The following is a 16,077-nucleotide window of genomic DNA, read 5'->3' as shown; positions in this document are numbered from 1 at the left end:
GTCTGGCCCTGGCCTGTGGGCTGTCAGTTTTGGGAAGCTCTGGAAGGCGCATGCTCACCCTTGAAGAGTGCACGGGAGGAACGTGCAACCTGCAGCAAGGGTGACGGTCCTTGGCCAATGCTCAGAGCAAAACTAATGGGTCCTCACTGCCGGCATGGCCCACCCAACCCAAGGAGGAAGGCCTGGGAGTAAGTTGGGAATAGGAAAATGATGAATCAGGAATAATCACTCAATTCATAAGCTCTGTGCTGCATTTTACTTTGCAGAAATACAGTATCAAGTCAGGTTACCATTTCCCAAAGTATGCTTAGTAATTATATCCACTAATATGAAATAATTATGACTATATTAGCAAAGAGCCACTGCATTTATTTTCTTTATAGGCAACTGTAGGGTTAGATCTGGCAGATACCAGTAATATTTTTAAATAGAATTTTATTAACTTTTAAATAGAAGCCAACTTAATTAGAAAAGGATGGGAGATTTCCATTGCAAGTTTTGCTGATTTGAGACAAGCAATGCTAATCAGCATATTTGAGCAGAGCTCTCCAGCCCCATTCGTTGCTTACGAGACATGGATTCTGGCCGCTGCTTTGCAACATATGGGGCAGCCTGGTACACTCCCTTTAGCAGGCTTTGGGGCAAATCCTGGCCCCTCCCACAGGGCAGCAATGGTCTTGCACACAGCTAAGGGCAAAATGAGACTATATCCCGCTTGGAGCATAAGGTGTAGCTGTATAAGGAATGCTGTTCGTGCAGATGCTACAACGATTTATGCATGGGGCAGTGGTGAGCAGAAGGGCAGTCAAACAACCCCTCACTTTGCAGATTAATGTGGTTAAAATGCAGGAGAGCGAGGTCCTCTTCCATAAGAGACCATTCCAAGAAGTGTAACTCACGTCATGGTGAGGAAAGGACTCAGGGTTTGCAGACCATATAAAGCTTTTTGCTTCATTTCTTCCTCCTTTTTAAATTTGTTGACGCAGTCAACCTTTTGACAAGTGTCACAAACTCTTCAAAATAAAGCATCTTCTTTGTCCAAGCAAACACTAATCAACACAATTCACCATTTTAATCATGGTAACGCCTTTCAAAAAATGCATTTTAGTTTTAGTGCTTTGAGTGGGATTTAAGTAGTAACTAAATATATGCTTAGGTATTTTCCTGAAGAGAAGTTCCACTGAAGGAAACCTTATTTCTTAATATTTAAACCTGCTTGATTTCAGCTACATCATGAGCCCAGAGCAAGGGGTGGCCTGTGCGCTGCTGCACACTGCAAGGGTAGCACAGGAGGAAAGACCAAGACCAGGCTCAGGAATCCCTCACTAGCATATGCGCCTCACCTGGGATGTTGCAGATGAAAAGCCAGTATAACCCCAATTTCCTGCTGCAGTCTATCACTACTTGTGTCACCACTCCTACCCAGTTGTGGGGAGAAACATTCACACAGTGGACCATATTTGGCCACAGTTTCACTCTTCATTAGCAAGAAACTAGATCTCCCCTTTTGTACTACGGGATTTGACTGTAAACCAAATCCAAAAAAGCAGCAAAAAGAAAAACCTGCAAATTTTGCAAGCAAAATAATGCAAGAAAATAATGAATCAGTGCACAATGTTCTGGTGCACGATTGTGTACACGGTTGTCATAATCAGCTATGCGAGTCAGGTACGCACACCATGAAAGACCAGATCAGCATCCCTCTATTTATAAATACTTGAAATGCACGTGTACAATTTTGGAAACTGTGCACAGAAATCAGGTTGCAGTTATGCTTGCAGCACAAATGAAGCATCAGGATTTCAGAAAATCTGACCATTAGTATTTGCAGGAAAATAAATCCCATGTTTCAGTGTGGAGTACATTACTTGCGTGTCATCATGGAGGAGCTTCCTCCTGTCTCAGGTACAAATTCTGTTCTACACTAACACACAGCAGAGACCAAATTTCATTATTTCTAAATTAATATTTATGGGTAAAAAAATGTACCTGCTAACCTAATAGACTAATTGCTCACTATTGATCCTATATGGAAAAAAGTTAGTAACACCAAACTTCATAGTTCTCGGATCAAAGGACAACAAACATCTGTGTGCCAGTTTAGCATGAATGCTGTATGAAGAAAGACAGATTCCTAATCATAAACTGCAGCCAAAAGGAGTTTTAACAACAAAACAACATTCAGGGCTATAATTTACTTCTGAACACAGAGCAAAATGCTGAATAATTTGATTAAATGTAGTTTTGGGGAGTTTATGTGAGGAATGTGTGTTGATTCTGACTAGTGCTATAATATAAAATGACAAAACCTAAGCCAGCTAGAGTACATTTTTATGCTGCGTTCAGGGTTACTTAAAGCCTTCAGGCGGCTGGCTAGTGTTTAGCACAACTTTCCAAATCTTCACTGGTGTCTGCTCAGCCATTTTATTTCCGTTCTGTCGTATGGCAGGACATGAAAGGTGTCTGAAAATATCATTATCAAACAGTGTTTGAGGAAAACAATCATTGTATGGCTAACATCTAGGTTATTCAGCTTGAGAGACAATCACGGAATCCTGGTACCTAATAAAAATGTTACACGTTATGGAAAAGTACTGACCTGCTCTGAAGAGTGCTCCAGCAGCATAATGCATGGCCAAGGCATGGACAAGTTGCCTGGCAGTGGTGAAGATGGGTCCTCGCTCAAACACAGAGAAGGAGAGAGGGGTGTGATCTGAGGCTATATACAGTTTCAACGAAGCATGAATACTGACAAGGAGATTAACAGGTTGTATTGTTAATTTTCTTAACTTCACTGGCTTGACTAAAGCTCTTGCATGCTCTCTCACTTGTTCAGGCAGTATCAGGGTAGTATCTGAAGTATTTATGGACTGACAAGCGGTTTTGTTTTCTGGAAGATATGTATCAAACAAAGTCTTAATGTAGTAAACAAAGGTGTCTTCCACATACAGCCTAGCTGGTTTGAGCTCAAAGCTGAGGTCATTCACATGAAACATGAAATTCTCTTCCTCAGAAAAAGCAATGCAGAGTTTTATAAAGCAGTTTTCCTTATAGCTTTCCAAATCTTTGTTACAAACAATGAGGTTGTTCACTCTGGACCACTGCACGGTCTCATTTTTCTCTCCTTGGCATAGCAGGACTGCAAAATGGAAATTGGATTTGTTGTACAACTGATTGTCCAGTTGCAAGTCTTCACAATACACTTGGAGACTATGAAATTGTGGGAGGCTGTCCACTGCGTCCCGCTGGAGCTCCTGCGATAGGGGTCTCAGGTAGCTGGTGGCTGGGGCCATGTGGAGAAAAACATTGTCTGCTGTGAGACGCAGAAGTTCAGATGACACTTTGTGGTTTGTAATATCATCAAATGCAGCAAGACTTAACTGACTGATGAACATTTTCAGTGACAGGGTCTGCTCTTGACTTCTAGACAGCAGGGAAAAGAAGTTTTGTTACCTCATGCATTTTGAGTTCACCTGGCATCTTGCTTTCTCAAAAAACTATCAGGAGAGACATTCTCTATAATACATGGGAAACTCATTGTGCAAGTCCCATTAATGTTAATGGGATCTGGCAGCCTTAATCACCACAGTGGGTACCACCCAGGAGGTCTTCTAATATTACACATCTATGCCAGGTTTCTCTTTCTTTCTTATCAATCAACAGGACAGTTTGAACAGGAATGTCTCTATATACACAGGAATTCCCTACTGGATTTGCAACAGAGCCAGGTATTAAAGCAGACAACAAACACAATTTTCTGATAATTCACATACAGCCTCAGCTGTTACAATATTTTCTGGGAGCCACTACTGAAGGTTACTATTATGGATAATTCATTTCACACCACACACAGTGAGTGCCCTCCAACGAAGCCACCACAGCATTTTTATACCAATGGCATTGAGGGCCTCCCCACCTCCAGTGTTAACTGCCCATTGCCAAGTTTAACTAGCAAGTGGACTATTATGTACTACTGATGACCAGTTTCTTGGGGATTAATACTTAATTACAGTGCAAATAAAAACAGTACAACAAATTCCACTCTAATTGTAATAGCATTGCTGGAGGCCAGGCATTCTGCATCTTGGAAATGGGTAGTGTTATAATTGCACTTGAATGGAGCTGAGGACCAAGTTGTGGTGTGTTGGAAAATCTTCTAAAGAAGAGTGTTATAATCAAGTACAGTTAATTACTGACTGTAACGCTATTTTTAAAGCCCTTGAACATCAAGCTTCCTATCAATTTCAGTGGGAGCTTGTACAATTATGGATGGCAGGACCTAGCTAAATACATTTTAAACTGATGAACACACTCAAAATTAATTATGATGGAAAGTGTCTTTTTTTAATGAACAACTTAGGACTTCTTTTTGTATCAGACATCTAGTGTTTACCCTAAAGTGACATGACTTTTGATGTTAGATTGTCCTTTTTTAACTGTGATATACAAAGCATAACATATGGTCTAAACATATGCCACAGAGCATGCAGCAGTATTAAACAAAACAAACAGTTAAGCCAACGTTAGTAAGTCAGTTAACTCTTAGAAAGCTGACTGACCTCTCAGCACTGTTTGGCAATGCTTTTTATCATCTTTTATGTGCTTTATGTACCTGTTGAGGTTGATCTCGACAGGTCCTGCTCTTCCTTCTGGTGCCAAGGTTATGACTGTTGTTCCACACTGATGGGCAATGTCCACATAAACATAGCCAAAGCCAGTTAAGAACACAATCTAGTGGAGAGAGTTAGAAACATATGGAATGCTACTGAAATTACTATTTTCAACATCGTAATTTGAATTAATCCTATTAATGCCTTCTGGTTGAGATCTTTTACTCGAATCATGATACTGTTCAGGAAAAACAAACAGATTTCAATACTTCAGAAAGTAACAGCTCTGACACTTTAAGTATTTCATTTGTACAGCAAGATGAAATTTGCACCTCATTCTTTAACTGTATAACTGAATGCCTTTTAATAAGAAACAACTTCTCCAGAAATAAGCAAGACGTGCTGGGGAGGGGGGAGGTTATATGAGAAAAGAATAAATAGGAAATTTTAATTTGTGATTTTGGATTAAGGAGAAAGGCATGTTCCTGGAGCACCACAAAATACCGTCTTCTCCTCCAGAAAAAGACCCCTAAATTAACATTATGTCACTATGCCCCAGCTCAGAGCTGGTTAGATGAATGGCTGATAGCATGATGCAAAACACATGAAGACAAAAAAAAATAAGTAACACTTTGGATTCATGAAGACCTGCTTAACAACTCAACACTGAACACATTTTTAAGCCATCTAAACTGGTTTGGTGATAACACCTTCACAAGCAAGGTGCTGCCACAAAGAAATGGCAAAAGTCTATTGGAAAGTGTAAAATGTCTGAAAAGGCAGGAAAATAGGAATGTGACAACAGGTTTGTGTCCTGCTTACAGATGCAAAAACTTTCATTCTGAACAAGTTGTCCTTAGGAATAAATATTCTACTTAAAAAAATGATGTATTGTTTTTGGAGCTTCATTTGGCAATATTTCTGTGCAGACTTTGTGTTTTTCCAGAATATAAAAGATTAAGGTCTTTTTACGTTTGGAAAACTCACAGCAGTCCTTGTTAGAGCAAGCTGGCTTCTGTTTTCTTGTAGGGCTACTATCAACACAACTGTTTACTAGATTGTAATGACAGAAGCTATAATTTAAAGGAATGCAAACTCAAGGAATAACACAATGATAATGGGCTAGCACAGTTGTTTGTCTTGAAGAATCTTTACCGCTGTTAACAAGTCACCAGAAGGAAAAGCACTTGGAAATTTAGTAGGATCAGCACTTAAACTGATTCTCATTTCACTATTTATAGTAACCTTGTACAGATAATTAAATTAAATTGATCAAATTATGTCTGATTCTTCTGAGAATTACATATAAGAGAATTTCTAATTTCAGTATGTCAGTTCTAATCTTTTGCTTATCTGAAAGAGACTTGCAATCCTGCATGATGGAATTGGAGAAAAAAGGACATTTACTGAATTTTCAATACACCCTCATTATTCTAAAAAACCCTCATTGATCTTAAAGATTTGTCATTTTGATTCCAATTTCAGATGATTCTGATGATAAATACCTTAATTTTAGTAAATTAATAAAATTTTCTTTCTAATAGGATGAGAAGTACCTATCTGTGACTAGGTAGAAAGAGTACAAATTACTTAAGATCCTCTAAATTCCAGTTATTTCACTATCTGAACCGAGCTGTATGTGAAGCTATTAGCATATTCCTTATTTACTTATATTTATAGTTCTCTAAGAGAATGACTGAGAAGTCCTGGGGATATTCTCTACATGTAAACACTAAAACTTCAATAACAGAAGGCTACACTTTTTATTTGGAGAGTTCTTCAAGTAGACAATGATCCCCAAATGTTGTCTTAGCATCTAATTCCTTCTAGGAGCCAGATACTTATAAAGAACCCTGGTCTGGCATAACATTAATGACTGAAATTTGAAACCTTGCATTGCTTGACTGCCTTGCTGAATGAAACTGAACTACTTGCTATATAACATAACACTCAATAATCAAGAGCATTTTGTGATTGGTCCCCAGGGAAAACATCTGAAACTAGTATTTCTTTCAAAGAGCCAAGCAGTTTATGTTGATTCCATGTAAACTAATGACTTCAAAGATGGAAAAAATTCCCATCAAAAAGAATTACTCCAGTCAAGGAAGTTTTCATTTACCTCAAAACAGGAGAAAAATAACAGAAGGAAAGAAAAGGGGGGTTTGTTTTGTTTTAGAAAGACATGCATAGCTTCTGTGAAGACACAGAAGGAGAATGACAGTGATGATTCCTACAAGATGTAAAGATAAAAATCCTGTGATAATTAAGTGACCAAATAGAAGGATTTTCCTGGATCCTGTGGCAGTCTTTGCTTATAAGGGCCAGAAATTTTCAAGACTGATTTTTCCAGGGAACACCAGGTTGATTAAAAAGAAGTGAAAAAATTCAGTGCTAGAAAGCCTGTATTTTTGATCTAGCTGTTTTTAAAAACAGCCAGTGAAGAAGGTAATCTGTATTCTAAAACTTCCACAGGAAGGGGCTCAGGAAGGAGAGCTCCCAAGACTTAAATAAAAAAAGCCACAAGCAACAGAAAGGATAGCTTATTGCAGAGGAACAATATACTGTGCAGGTCAGGAAGACAACCATTTATGCTGTGAACTAGGAAATAGTTTGTAACGATTTACTTGTGTTCCTTGATTGTTGATGTCCACAAAATCACTCCATTCATTTACTAATTCATCGGACGACACCACTTTCAGAAGAATGCTGGGCAACAAGTCTCTTGTTTTGCAATCTGGATAGCTGGAGACTTGATGGTAAAGTTCATGATGAACTGAACATTCAGCTGGAATCTTTCTACAATAAACTTCAAACTTTGGCGTATCTAAAATTTTATAAAATATAAAAGATTAGGGCTTTCTAAAATCCGTATTAAATAAAAACTTACCTATGCTTACACAAACGAGGAAGTTTCTGTCTGAAATATTACTAATAAATAAACCCACAACTTTTCTATTGGTTGGAAACTTACGTGCTCACGTTTTTTTCCTTTTCTTTAGTATGTCACTAAGATTTACATAAATAATGTTCCACTGATCATTAACATACTGTAACTGGAATTTTGGCAATATGTTTTGTGTTACATTTGCAAATCGGAGGAGATTTAAATGTTCCATGGAATTGAACTGATGTCAACAAAACTCCACTGCCTACTAGTTTCCTACAGCCAAGTCACCCTGACAGTTGGAACCAGGGAGACCCAAAAGCCTGGAGCCATGTAGGTTCATACTCCTGACCTCAAGATTAGCTCCACTAGCTTCCAGCCTTCAGTATCTTCCAGAGTCTCCCACTTTGAGATAGACCTTTATGAGGGCATCGAGTTCTTGTTGTAACCAAAACACATACTGAACTCAGCTTTGTATTGGAGATACAGTAAAATAATTTATACTACAACAGTGCACTGTTTCTAATTACTGTATACTACCTACCTTTGAAGTTCTCTTTTACAAGCAATGGAACGGAGCACCTATTGTGGATAATTATACGAGGACTAGGATCTTCTGTAAGTGTTAGGTATGTCACGCCAAGATGCTCTTGATTAATCAGCGCTATAGCCCTAAAACAGAAGCAGATATATTTGATTATGCGTGTTTTGGATGAAATTTTTACATATTATTACTCTGGACAATTAAAAACATTCAAAACTAGCATCTGTAAGGTCCTTTATGATCAAGTTCCAATTCCACAGATATTTATATACATTTAGGCAAGTACATATCTCCACTGAGAATTATATTTAAACAGAAGAACACATGGAAATAGCACAAAAAACAACATTAGAGAAGAAATCACTTCACAGAGACTACTCATGAGTTCAACTGAGCACGTGTGTTTGCAAGACGAGAGCCCTAGCCAGCAGAGATTTATTATTAAATTAAAAACATGAGATTGTAGACACAAATTTTCAACACAAATCTTTAAAATTTTCCAAAAGAATTTGCATACATACTTCTCTGATACACATGAAAGATATTTTTAACAAATACATAAATTTGTAACTGACTGCTCCCCCAGAATGATCCACAATGGTATTGCCCTTTCAAATGTTAATGTTATGGATCATCACTACATAAATTTCCAAAATGAAAAGAAATTAATTTAGTTCTACTCATTAGCTACATAAAATGTCTTCACACATAAACACAAATTCTTTTTTTTCTTGTGCAAATTTATTGGCTATTTCTAAAAAACGTCACCTCATGGTGATTTTAAAAATCCAAACAGTCTGAAAATTTGATTAGGAACATCAGATCCTCTATGCCTGTCTCAGAATTATAAGGAATCCTTTCCTTGTTTTTTGCATTTTAAATTTTTTTTTAATCTGAAGTTTGCATGAGAATCTTTAGTATCCACAATGATACCTCTTAGACTCTGCAGAGGAACTGCATGAGGGTTTGAATGATATCAAGCACTTCAGGCAAGAGAAAGATCATATGGCTGGTAATATATACTGATGTAGCTTCTCTAATTTCAGCAGATTGTTTCTTGTTTATACCAGCATAAGCATGAATAGATTCAGATATCAGGTCTGAGAATTAAAGCTGGGCATCTGACAAGTCATTGGACTGTTTTTTTTAACTAGCTGGATGCATTTGTTTTTAAGTGGAATGCACATGCATATGGGTATTTCAAGCTTTAAAACTTGGAAATCTTTCCTTGTTGTAGTCTCAAAATAGTTTCATCCCTTTTTTGCTTTTCTTGTTTATCCTCTTATTATTATTACTAAAATACATTTTTACCTTTTTACAATCAAAACCTAAATTTTTGTATTGTATTATTTCACACTGTCCTTGAACTCTTAAATTGTTATCCACAAATTAAAAAAAGACCACCATCTCGAATATAAGCTTTTCATGCTCTTATTTTGTGTGCATGTATAAAAATAGAAGCCCATACATTATAAAAATTGTACAACTTGTACATGGTCATAACATTAAACCATTTACAATAAAAGCCTCAAAACCATCAAAAGATAATGATTTTTAAATTAAAGTAAGACTTGTCTTTATATACGGGGGGGCGTGCGTTACTCTGGCTTTGGCATTAATCTCTTATGGTTTGTTACTAGCTGAGGCTTGGTAGCAACAAGCAAAGTTCATTATTCATGACTGTTCAGTGTACAGTACCTGGTACAAAATCCACTTTCACTACAAACCCCTGTGGGCACTGCCACGCTCTGCCTAGGAAACTCCTGTTTAATGACAGCTGGTAGGCTCCACAGCTCACGACTCCCAGCGCAGCCACCTGGACTGAAACTCAGCAGCATGCGTTTTTCAGTAAGAGGGGCCCCCGAAGTTAAGGGGCTGGTGTCCGACATCAGGTCCCAGCAGGGCACAGCGCTCAGCGTCTCGCTGGGTGGTGCCCCGGCTGGACTGACGCCGAACACCGTACTGTCCGGTGAGTGGAAGTCCTGGAAAGAAAAAGATGGCGGTAGCACGACAGGCTGGCTCCTAACAGGACGTTTATTCATGTTGATCTTGCACAGAACACTCTCAAGCAGCCAACTGACCACAACCAACTAAAGGTTGCACTAAGTCCACTGCATTAAAAGCTATTTGGCCAAATTCTGTCTTCAGGTATACTTACGCAGTTAACTGAGCACAGTTACCTACAGTCCACTCTCAGTTGCACAACATAACTCTACCGAAAGCAACAGTTACATCACTGTAACATAACTGTGAGAAGAAAATCCATTTATAGATAGAAAACTAAGAATGGATTTTAGCCTCAACATTCTTCCAATTCCCCATCCCATAAGACTGCCACAAAATGCATGATGCACAAATGCAGATACTGATGTGAAGAACTTTAAAAATTTGTTTATCTGCCAACTCCTCTAGCAAGTTTGACCCTGAGAATTCTTTCCACATATTTTACTATAAATGTAATCTTCAATAAATATGTATAAATGGTTGGTTAAAATATATTGACCATGCATACATTTTGGTTCCTGTAAGCTAGTCCTTAAATATACTGTGCGATTATTGGAAAACTGATATTCACGATTTGATGCAGTTTGCTGAAATACATAAACTTTGGGCACGTCTCTAGTTCTGCAGCTTTGTTCAGATAACTGGAATCTTCCCAAAAGGATAACAAAAAGTTTTCAGCCTGCCAGGCCAATATACCTCTTTTACATGCGAACTCAGTAAAAATTCTGAGAACAATTTCAACAGCTACTACGGATTACGCTGCCTATTTTACAGAAATGGCCATTAGTGCCTGAACAGATGGAGAACAGGCAGAACTAATTCCGCAATGTGCACGAATCTCCTGCTTTGCACAGATTTCTGATCACAGTTAATTACTGGAGTTGAATTTATCCAGGATTCTATATTTTAAATTAAAATGATATAAAATACTTTATCATTATTATGTCTAAAGATTTCTGTTCAAGCTCTGCTATATGCAGTTGAGACCATACAAATCTAAACACCCATGTACCACAGATGACAAATAAAAACAGTATCCACAGTGCTTTACCTCTTCTCCTGAGTGGGGCTTGGAAATAGAAAGCTGTGGCCTATAATAGATTTGATACGATGTATCATTGATTATTGTTGTCTTATCTTCTATCTGTAGAATTTGTATACCTTGTCGAACCATTGAAGAAATGCAGAACTGACACAACTGTAAGATAATAAAAACGATGATGAGGTCACACACAAAACCACTAAAGGTACTGAAATACAGTGACAGAACTGCCATTTTCTTTTCAACTGTGGAAATCCTGTCTATATTCATGCACTTCATAACTGGAGCCACATCACATACTTCTGAAGTTGCATTTGTCAATGTTTTCCAAACAAGATTGAGAATTCATTAATTCCTTTTCCAGGAGATATTGTATTATCTTGATGAGTTGGGCAGAATGCTTTCGGCAATCAAATTCTTTAAATTATACTTCAAACATTGTTTATACTCTCATTACGTTTTACATGTATTATCACAATTAGGGAGGAGCTTTCACATTGCATACATTTGATTGTTTTCATCTGCAATATGACTTTGTTTTTAAATTATAAAGTTATAAATCATAATAATTTTCTTCTAACCTTTTGATGACCTGGAAAAGCACCAAGTTTTATTTCAGCTTCAACAAAACCTTCTTCATCCAACGTTACTACTTCCCCATTATCGGCATCCTTCCATTTTGGGGAGGTCACATTATGAACCAGTTTAATTGCCACTGATTTGTGCACAGTATTAGTGTTTGCCCAGTATATTCCAACCTGAAAAGCTTCCTGCAAGTGAAAAATGACTTATTATTGCTTGTTGACAATTCCATATGCTTCTACTAGAGTTAAATGTAGTTTCCAGTATGAAGTCAATCTCGTTTCCTCCTGTTCTCCCTCTGTCACTTTCTATGTGGTATAAGGATAGATGAAACCACAATGTGGATATGGGACTGATCCTCACACTGGAATCAAGACCATAGTCTACACTGAGATGCATTAATAGGCAGACCTTTTGTTTATTAACAGACATACATGGAGGGGGAAAAAAAGATGGCAAAATAAACAGGAAGTATCATATTGTCCAATTGGAATTGACAAGCTGCTGTGTCAAATTATTTTAATTCTTTGAAAAATAAAGAATATTGGGGTTGTAATAAAAAAGCGTGTGCATGGCCAAGCTAAGGTATGTGAGAAGATCCATTACACAAAACTCTGAATTCAGGAAGGCAGGCATCCTAAAGAATCTTCCTCGCTTGTAATTCACCCTATCTCATTATCAAACCATTCCTGGTAGCATACAAGCTATGAAACAACTTGACCTAAAACACTCTCAAACCAAACATTCCTTCCAGGCTGTCAGCTTTGCTAATGTGGTCAACATACTTCCCAAATGACAGGTTGGCACAGCAGGGGCCAAAGCCTATATTTGGCCTTTATAGCAATTTACTTGGGCTGCTACGTTATGCCCACATTGCAGATTCATTGGCTGAATTGCGAGGAAGGAGAGAAGGCTGCTGAATCAGATGGCATGCAGGTGGTCTTCCTACAGTGTCTTACAGGCAATTTTTTACTGTGCATCTTTACGACATGTTGCTCTTCAAACATTGCTATGAAGTACATCGTGCTACCCACTCGGCGGCTCAGTCAGCGTGGCAAATTTCTATTGTTATTTCTACCCCTCATCATACGACTAACAGACACAGTGACTGGAAAGTGGGAATCATCTGGATTAATAACCATTCTTCAGAATCAGAACGTTTAGCAGAATTGTGCCTGTTAACGTGAATGGCAAAGTTACCTCGAAGTTGGGAGGTATGATTACTTTCCCAGTAGGTACTTGAAGAACAATCTTCTCGCCTTCAAACAGCCAGAGGTCCCACTTGGACTGATTGATAAGCAAAGCCCAGGGCAGGAGTTCTATCAGCAGAGTTTTAACACACGGTTTCCACACCGACAGCTTTACCCGCATTGGGCTATCCCATTGGGAGAGTTGTTCATTGCTGTTCAAAAACAAATAAACAAAAAGATAAAGTCAAAGGAGTAATGAATTCAAGATCACAAATGATAAGCTGTCATTTTCAGAAATTTGCAAGGCTTTTCTGGTTTTGAAACAGAAAAACAATCTCCTCTTACCTTATCATTCTGGAACATACTGAGGTGCTGTCAGACAGATCTAGCTACATGTAGGCTATAAAGACGTATTTTTAACTGCATAAGCTCAACCTAAATTTGGTCAATAAAGGAAACACCTTAACAGAATTACCGCTATCCTTCAGAACTAAACCTGTGACTTTTGTAGTCATAAAATCACATTTCCATTTTTTTAAGCAACTCCTATAGCAACTCCCTGTTTCTGTACCGAAACAAACAGCTACTGAATAAACAACAGCCTCTAGAGCTAAAGAAGGTGCATTTTTTTGGTTCCATTTTTTTTAATCCTTGTTGATGCAATCTTCTCAGTGTAATCAAGGGCAGCCCGTAGGCTGACCTCAATTTTTTCCCACCTGCAGCAGATTCTGCAGCTTACATACAGGAATCATGTAATTACTGAAAACATATTCAATGTTGATCACATATACTCTTCTTGAATGTGATTTCAGTTTATTTGAAAAGGCAATGCAACAACCATGAAGAAGGTTTAGCAAAGAATTACCTGTCTGAATCCTTCCTATTATAGGGCCACGCAGGCTGGGGAGGATTAGTGGTGCCATAGAACTCGGACAGTATTTGGTTGACATTGCCACCTGGATGGGATTTAGTCTCTATCTGTTTAATTAGCGTGGTTGAGATAGGGACTGCGCACTCTGATGGATCATCTTCCTCCCTGTCATTGAAAAGAGATTCAGTCACTTATGCAACAAGACCAAGCATTAGTAGCTCTAACATTTTCTTTAATGAAGCCTTCCAAGCGCACTCTGCGGTAGGAACACTCTCAAGGTAATCATGAATGAATCAAATTATGATGTCTAACAAGTTCCTTAGCATTAACTGACCTGCATGAATTTGTTATGCCACTGTAATGACCTTGTGTCCGAGACCCTAGAAACTCTTCAGTATTCTCAAAAAACATTTCAAGATCGCTTAGGAATTTTTCAAAACACAATGTGGACTGCTTAAGCAAACAAATGCCAATGTGCTTAGGATAGTTATACCAAATTTACTATTTCCTATCATATCATTTCAGGCCACATATGCTTGTTCTGTTGCATCTCCTCTGCAAATGCCATACAGTTGGAAAAAATGCACCAGAAGTTAAAGTGTAAATTATTCCTTCTTTTCCATACAAATGAACCATTTTCAAGGAAAGCGAGTACTTTACCTGGCTTGAAACGTCAGGTGGTGCGTAAGATCAGGTTCAATATTTTGCAGTGCTTTCTCCTGTCCTTTCCCTGGCATCACTTGCATTTCATTCAGTCCCAGGCTTCTTTTCTCTAAATGTATGATAATTGGGTCTGGAAGATGGCTCCTTACAATGAAAAGAGGGCTGAAAACAATCTGCAAAAAGAAAAGAATATACCAATTTAAGGCTAATTTTATTCCAGTATTACAACTGTTGAAACAAGCTATTAATAAATCTTTAACATGGGTCACTCTGCCCTTAATTTGTTATATGACATGTAAGGCATAAACATTTAGATTTCAGAGGCATTAAATGTACTTACTAATCGCTGCTGCACATGAGAGTTGGGCTCTAAAGTTAAAATTGTGCACCACACATATGTAATTGAACTCTTTGAAGATGGTACCTGTATGCAGAGAGAGCAGCAGCATTAGACTAAAATTAGTTCAGGATGATAATGTTCAACATTTCATCATATCAAATAGAAGTCTCAATGCAAATTCCCCAGTTCTCTCGGACATTTTTTATCCTATATTCCATATACCTATTTCTAGTCATACCTGAATGACAGTGCTGTGTTCTGTATGTTTAGAACTTAGACATACGTCTTGGGACCAGTCTTCATCTCCTGTAGCTTTCACACTCAGCTCGGTGAGCTCATTGTTTTCTAGGACATAGGAAGGCAACTTCTGCTTGGCTGCAAGGCGGTTGATGTGTTCTTTAACAACAGCCTGTCCATCCTGACTAATGTAATGCTGAACCACTTTCAGTTCAATACTTTCAGAAAGGTAACTACAGACTGTCTGTCTTCCACAGATTAGGATCTAAAACACACAAAAATATGCAACTGATAGATAAACAACTGTGAAAAAGAAAGGTCAAAATTAAATTATAGAGTGAAAACCTGTACAAGAATAATCTCTCTATTTTAAGTTTTCCTAAGTACTGCTGAAGGCAGTGAATGGTAAAACATTATTTTTATTGGCCACATGTATATGCAATTTCATAGAAACCTAGGCATTAAAACGCTTGGAATATTGCTAAGGCAGTATCCGGGCTTGAAAGAAACATGTAACGTATCCGCTTTCATTCCTACTGAACTCAGCAGTACTGCCTACAGCTGACATAGCTCTGGTTTGCATTTTAAGAGTACCGTGATGGTCTCTGAATGCTGAGCCCTTTCTGAGCAGGCACAGTGATGTACTTCAGAAGAAAGGTTTCTACTGACACTTCATTCCCATCACAATCCAGCAGTCCAGACGTTTCAGTACGTTTGCTGTTTTAAAGCTTATAATTCCACTAAATGGCTGTACCATATTTCTGTAAGTGCACCCACCTAGAAAATCACCAAATTAGGCTCAGAGTTGTTGCTGCCTATCACACAAGAATTGTTTTATCATAGAACACGTATCTGACTTTTTCTAAGCTATACCAAGGAACAGCATTCCACACATATCCCTGCTACAACCATCTTCATTTGCTTTTCGTTACTGAGGGCACACATCATAGCCACAACCTACCAAGCAAAATCTCAGCAGGGCTTTCAGTGACACCAGGCACTGTTCTTGTCCGATCAGCTGTATTTCTGTTGTGCAACATAAGGCGCTCTGCCATATCCATGAGCTGAACATGTTATGTCCACCACATGCTCTGGCTTCTGCCAGCGCCA

At 38.2% G+C, this 16,077-nt stretch overlaps 1 protein-coding gene across 5 annotated transcripts in view; it reads right to left on the bottom strand.

The window, feature by feature from the left end:
- The window catches only part of VPS13B (vacuolar protein sorting 13 homolog B), a 482,687-nt gene that overhangs the window by 19,877 nt on the left and 446,733 nt on the right, over window positions 1-16,077 (bottom strand). For all 5 annotated transcript variants that reach the window (XM_075705900.1, XM_075705902.1, XM_075705904.1 and 2 more), the window contains 12 exons: window positions 14,969-15,232; window positions 14,731-14,814; window positions 14,388-14,563; window positions 13,722-13,892; window positions 12,867-13,068; window positions 11,666-11,854; window positions 11,094-11,240; window positions 9,737-10,020; window positions 8,039-8,166; window positions 7,235-7,434; window positions 4,613-4,731; window positions 2,600-3,423 (listed from right to left, as the gene is read on the bottom strand). In XM_075705900.1, the coding sequence (XP_075562015.1) occupies window positions 2,600-3,423; window positions 4,613-4,731; window positions 7,235-7,434; window positions 8,039-8,166; window positions 9,737-10,020; window positions 11,094-11,240; window positions 11,666-11,854; window positions 12,867-13,068; window positions 13,722-13,892; window positions 14,388-14,563; window positions 14,731-14,814; window positions 14,969-15,232 (2,788 nt within the window). The remainder of the gene's footprint in view (window positions 1-2,599; window positions 3,424-4,612; window positions 4,732-7,234; window positions 7,435-8,038; window positions 8,167-9,736; window positions 10,021-11,093; window positions 11,241-11,665; window positions 11,855-12,866; window positions 13,069-13,721; window positions 13,893-14,387; window positions 14,564-14,730; window positions 14,815-14,968; window positions 15,233-16,077) is intronic.

The sequence above is a fragment of the Pelecanus crispus genome, chromosome 2 (genome assembly GCF_030463565.1).
Source record: "Pelecanus crispus isolate bPelCri1 chromosome 2, bPelCri1.pri, whole genome shotgun sequence".
NCBI classification, from domain to species: Eukaryota; Metazoa; Chordata; class Aves; order Pelecaniformes; family Pelecanidae; genus Pelecanus; species Pelecanus crispus.
This window is presented reverse-complemented; position numbering and strand designations above follow the sequence as displayed.